We start from the raw sequence: 6,248 nt of genomic DNA on the forward strand, positions 1-6,248 counted from the left end.
TTATATAAAAAAATCTATATATATTCATAAGGCTGATGTATATATATTTTTTTTTAGTATAAAATATGCTGTTTTTTTTATTCTTCTCTCCCATGCTCTTTTGTTGGTTCTATTTGTTCATTTTATTCATTTCTTTTATTTATTTAGCAAGGATAATTTTATAAATTAGTATTCCTTTATTTATTCATTTATTTTACCATGAATGTAAAACATTTAGCCCCCAAAGTAAATAATTGAACTAACAGAGGGTATTCTGGAATATACCTGCTGTCTACATGTTTTTACGAGGCCAAAAAAAAAAAAAGAAAAATGATATAACCAGCAGCCCCCGCCTCCAAATATTATGTCATTCATTTTTCCCATTTCCTGGGCCTCTACAAGGCATGTAGTGTTTAGCTATATTTATACTCTCAGTAGATAAATATTAGCTTTTTTTTTCTGCTCTCTCTCTATATTTGTGTGCATTATATATAAATATTTTTATCTATCCATATGTAGAGAGAGGTGGAGAAAAATAGATAGACACACAAAGATAAATAGATAGATAGATAAATAGATAGATAGATTAAATATTATAAAAAAAGCAGCTGAGTAAATGAGATTGTATCTATCTTATTACTATTGTTATTATTATTATTATTATTGTTAATTTTATTCATATTTAAACATTTAAAAAAATAAATAAATAACATGCAGGGGCGAAAAATAATAAATAAAAGCATTTATGTTGTTCACAAGATATTTGCAAGTAAACATTATATACAACCCGTGGTAAAGTGCTGGGAAAGCAGAGATCAGAGCCTGGGATCCCTTTGTAGAACAGATGAGCAGAGCTGGATCTTTTTAAAGTAGAATTTCCGGAGCAGCCATTCCCATTGAGTGTTTCAAGTTTATGATGTGCAATATAAAGGCTGTAAACCCTGGATGTGAGGAGCAGAGGCTGTGCCCAGCACCAGGAGTCATTCCTACCGGCGCCTGATCACAACTACGTGCCTGCATTTATTTCCAATGGATCTATACATTTATTCTCATCTGTGTACATCCTATATGGACCATAGGGGATATAATCCAGCAGGATCTGCCTCCACTGCGGCGCCCAGGTAAATGACCAGATTCATGTCAGCACAATATAATAACAATGGTCTCCTATGTCTCCTCATCTACATATTAGCTTCAACGCCAACCTGAAATATTAAAGTATTATTCTATATTTGTTTTGGCTTTGACCCTATTTAATTTGGCTCCGGGTAGGTAAAAATTGTAATTAAGGAAATATTTAATTTGTCTTCATGGTAATTATTTTTAGGAAATGCTATTTATATTATATAATTTTTAATATAATGCCAGAGAGAGAGAGAGAGAGAAAATATTATATATATAATCTCTCTCTATATTATATTAATATTAATTATTATATGTATATATATACACACACACACACACATTTATATATATATATATATATATATATATATATATATATATAATGACATGTGATATTTTATTGACTGATAAATGGAAATTTTACTCGAGAAATAAATGCATATTTCCTGCATATTTACAATACATATACTTGCAAGCTCTATACCTCTCGTGCTGTCCTATACATTAACTATTTACTCAATCTAGTATTTGTTTCTACTTCTTGATAGTTTTTCTTTTAAAACCAATAGCCTTTAAAGTAAATAAATGGAACAATGATCATTGATGCATTTGATATATTTTGGATTCTATTTCCTTTGCACAAGGTAAAGACAACGTGATATATATAAGCATCATGATGGGCGGGGGGGGGGGGTTATAGTCGTAAATATGAGGGGGGTGTAGGTTGTTTGGGGTGCTGCGTTATTGATAAACATAAACAGATTATTCTGGGGACATTGTGATGGTTGCACTGGAGAATGGGTGTTGTTCCTGCATTGCACACAGATCGCTCCCACCTGTGATGTCGGATCAGATTGGATGGGAGAGTCAGATGGTCGCAGATCACGTGCAGGGGGGAAGCTCAGTGCACAAGAAAATGGGGTTTTGTGTAAATCTGGGGGCTTAATGTTTCCATATATCAAGCTACCTCGTAAAACCGACACTGGAGCCACCCGGACCACAAATCACAGGTGAAGAATATGACTTCTTCCTATTATGTGAATGCTCTGTTCAGCAAGTATACGACTGGGGCTTCTCTCTTCCAAAACACAGAGGCCACTGCGTGTTCTTTTCCCAATTCCCAGAGAAGCAGCTATGGAGCCGGCACTGGGGCATTCCCAGCTACAGCAGCAGCACCCCCATCCATGCCCGGTCTGTACAATGTGAACAATGCTCTGTACCAGAGCCCCTTCCCTGGATATAGCCTGGGCACAGAAGCATATAACCTCCATTGCTCCACGTTTGATCAGAACATTCCTCTTCTCTGCAATGACCTGGGCAAAGGCAGCTGTGACACCAAGGCGGAGGAGTCTTCCCTGCACCCCCAGAGTGACAGTCATTTCCGTATATACCCATGGATGAGATCCTCAGGTATGGGTAAACTCTGTGCACCCCATAACTCACAATACAGCAGCCCTTTTATGGCTACTATTAGTAAATCAGTACACAAAAAAAATGCTTATATTCGCAGAATAGTGTTCACAAATTAGAAAACAAATAGACAAAATTGGCTAAATAATAGCAAATATATGTATCGATATTAAATAAACATGGAATAAATTCTAATGGAATAGAATAGAACAGTCATGTGTATTGTGTTTGCAATGCATGCATCGAAATAGACATTTTTGTTTCAATTTCTTTTATTCGGGATGTAACATTCATAAATCCAGCGCAGATCCAAATGTGTTAATAAAATAATAAATTGTAGATAACAGACAGCTAGATTGATAGATAATATGTATCTTTAGAAAGTAATAGAGGGAATATACTCTATATTTTGATCAAACTTAAATGGTGGATATTAGATAGATAGATAGATAGATAGATAGATAGATAGATAGATAGATAGATAGATAGATATTCTATGAGGTAGTGAATATCCTAGGCCTCCATGATGTAATGATCTGAAGGATATTGTGCAATGAGACCCCATGACTAACATACAGCACAACATGTGTGTAACACACAGGTCCAGACAGGAAGAGGGGTCGCCAAACATACACCCGGTACCAGACACTGGAATTGGAGAAAGAATTCCACTATAACCGCTACCTGACCCGCAGGAGGAGAATAGAGATCGCCCACGCCTTGTGCCTAACAGAAAGGCAGATCAAGATCTGGTTCCAGAACCGAAGAATGAAATGGAAGAAAGAACACAAAGAAGAGAATGTGGGGAGCCCCGATGCTGGGGAGCAGACCCCTGCAGCTACTACTCCTGCAGCTGCAGAGGAGGAAGAGGAGGAGGAGGACAAGGTTACCAGGGATGAATGAATAGAATAGTGTTTTATGGACTGAGAACCATTCTGTGTATTTTTATTTGTGTCATTCTTGAAGCAGGCCATATTCAGTGTCTTCAGCACAGGGGTGCAGCCTGCAGGGGGAAACAGAAATATATGTGTGATATCAATATTTAAGAATCATGAACTTATTTGTGAATATTCTACATGAACTACCTAAATATAATGCACAGGACAAGTGCATTAGATGTTACTACCTAAAATAATTACACATAGAAACTTCTAGAATGATCACATCATAGAACAGCCACTACCTTTACTTTCTACTACCTATACAATACTACCTAAAGCATGATCGGCTGTACTGAGACCACAGATGGAAAGACACCACTCATACAACCAATAATAACAGCTGCAACAAAATCCACATAAAATAAAAAGAATCAAAATAATACAATTCACAATCCACAGTAGCATCGATCCCCTCCGCAGTCTCCCTACCCCAGTCATTCTGTATTACATCTCATTTCTGTGCAATGATATTTGAAGTGACCACATTGTTTGTATCCCAGGGATTTGTATTAGTGTAAAGCGGTGTTTCAGTATTTCTACATCTGGTCGCATCTATGGCATGGTGTTATTTGTCTACAAAAAAAATAAAAAATAAAAATAAAAATAAAAAAAGGATTAATAAAGAACAAAAACTATGAATCTAGCAGTTTGCACGTCTATGTGATCAGTATTGTGAGTATTTTAAATATAGTTCTGTACAAATATGTAAAAAAAAAAGTATTGAAACGACCAATCTGTAAGTTGCATAATATATTTTCTTTTGTTACGAATAATAAAAAAAAATCGTGTTTGGTCAATGAGTGCTCAGTGTGGTGTATTTAGGAATGGGGGAATATATATTTTCACAGGGGGGAATAAATAAATAAATATATATATGTATAAATATATTTAAAACTATATATATATGGTGTGAATAGTTACACATTCTGTGTATTTGTGTGTGTGTGTGTATATATATATATATATATATATATATATATATATATATATATATATATACATACATATTTATATATAAATGGTATGTATGGATAACTATTTTGTATATATATATATATATATATATATATATATATATCAAATCTACTATCTATCTATCTTTGATTATATGTATACAAAATGTATACAAAATAATCTGAATTATTCTGTATATCGATCTACCTATGTATCTATATATCTATCTATCTAACTATCTATCTACCCATCCATCTATCTATCTATCTATCTATCTATCTATCTATCTATCTATCTATCTATCTATCTATCTATCTACCTTCTGTAATATGGATACACGTTCTTTCTTTTTCTTTCTTGATATATATATATATATATATATATATATATATATATATAGAGCATGCATACATAGACACACACACAATGCAGGCTATAGGATACAATGCCCTGGGACACTGTTGTAGTGTCAGTGCAGAGCCTAGAAGTGGGATCCTGCTAGGTAATAAGGTGGAGGAGCTGTGCTCAGGCTGCTTGGGAGTTAAGATGGCTGCTCTGTAAGTCCTGCCTCTTCTCAGTGATGAGGCAATGGCTATAAATCCGTTGTTGTTTATGAAAATTTACAACTTTGCAATACAAGTTTATGAGTTGCTCGGTTTCTCCATTGGTCGCTGCTGGTCATGTGGATGGTAACTGTGAACATGTAGTTTTTTATAATTTCCCTTGTGAGAATAGAGCTGCATTCTTTAGCTGAGCTCAGTCCTGCTCTGGATGTGTCTGCCTCTCCAGCCCTCTGCCCAGGTTCCCTGTGTATAAGGAGATTGTTATGGAGCAGCTACCTAGAGCAGAGGACCAGGATGGCAGCGCCGGATCCTTCCCCTCTGATAAGGTGTGGCATGCTGAATCCCAAGCACCGGAGTGGCACATTTTCAACTTGCAGCCTGGCTAATTTCCTGCTTCTCCTGGCACCAAAAAGGGCTCCATTCCTCTCCTGTGCAGCCAAGGCGACAGCTGTCAAAGTGGCAAGGGCTTCTGTGAGCCAGAACCTAAAGGTGAGAAATGTGCACCCCTCACATCTAGCAGGGATCTCCATTGCCCAGTCCAAATAAACTCTACAGCTATTTATTGTCTGTTCCTCAGCCAGATCTATCACATCACATCAAATGCCATCATATCGCCATATTATCAGGTTCTAGCCTGGGGGGGATTATATTCTAATAGAATGCATAGAAATAGAATATATATATATATATATATATATATATATATATATATATATATATATATATATATATATATATATATATTCATTCTACAAATACAATATGAATTAACATCCACACAGCCATCACCATCACTAATTAAACAATAATTACTCAAGATTTGGAAACAGTTACTTCGAATTAACAATATACATTTTTGTCATTATTCTGTTTCATTCATTTATGATACAATGAACAAATCTGTTTGCAATGAATGTATTCTGCTCGCTATTATTGTGCATGATTCTCTATTACTAATCGTATTCTATATCCTTATTCCATATCATCTTAAATTATTCTATATTGTCGCATTTATTCCCTCTCAGCATTAATTACAGTATTTAACTCTAGATTGTCCGAACTTGTAGAAGGATATAGTCATACAGTCTCATAAAGTAAAGAATCGTGATGATAAAAGCCAAAGAATGTATTTCCCTGTAAAAAAATGTTGATGTTTTCGTTTGATTATGGAAAAAAAACCTTGAATTTGTGTTGGTTAGATTTGCTTTTATTCATTGTAAATAATTGAGGTTATTGCTTGTATGGATTTGGTCTGTTGTGGTCTGTGATGAAGTAT

General features: G+C 35.1%; 2 protein-coding genes across 2 annotated transcripts in view; both read left to right on the forward strand.

Annotated features, from left to right (window-relative positions):
• Positions 1 to 1,970: 1,970 nt before the first annotated feature.
• Positions 1,971 to 4,179, forward strand: HOXA7 (homeobox A7). Its single transcript, XM_072153733.1, has 2 exons — positions 1,971 to 2,514; positions 3,116 to 4,179. Exons 1-2 carry the CDS (start codon positions 2,124 to 2,126, stop codon positions 3,415 to 3,417), a joined length of 693 nt encoding a protein of 230 aa, XP_072009834.1. The 5' UTR covers positions 1,971 to 2,123; the 3' UTR covers positions 3,418 to 4,179.
• A 927-nt stretch (positions 4,180 to 5,106) lies between these two features.
• The window catches only part of HOXA3 (homeobox A3), a 40,463-nt gene continuing 39,321 nt past the window's right edge, over positions 5,107 to 6,248 (forward strand). Inside the window, exon 1 of the mRNA XM_072153724.1 lies at positions 5,107 to 5,461. The gene's annotated coding sequence lies outside the window, so the exon portion shown is untranslated. The remainder of the gene's footprint in view (positions 5,462 to 6,248) is intronic.

Source organism: Engystomops pustulosus, chromosome 5 (genome assembly GCF_040894005.1).
Source record: "Engystomops pustulosus chromosome 5, aEngPut4.maternal, whole genome shotgun sequence".
In the NCBI taxonomy this organism is placed as follows: Eukaryota; Metazoa; Chordata; class Amphibia; order Anura; family Leptodactylidae; genus Engystomops; species Engystomops pustulosus.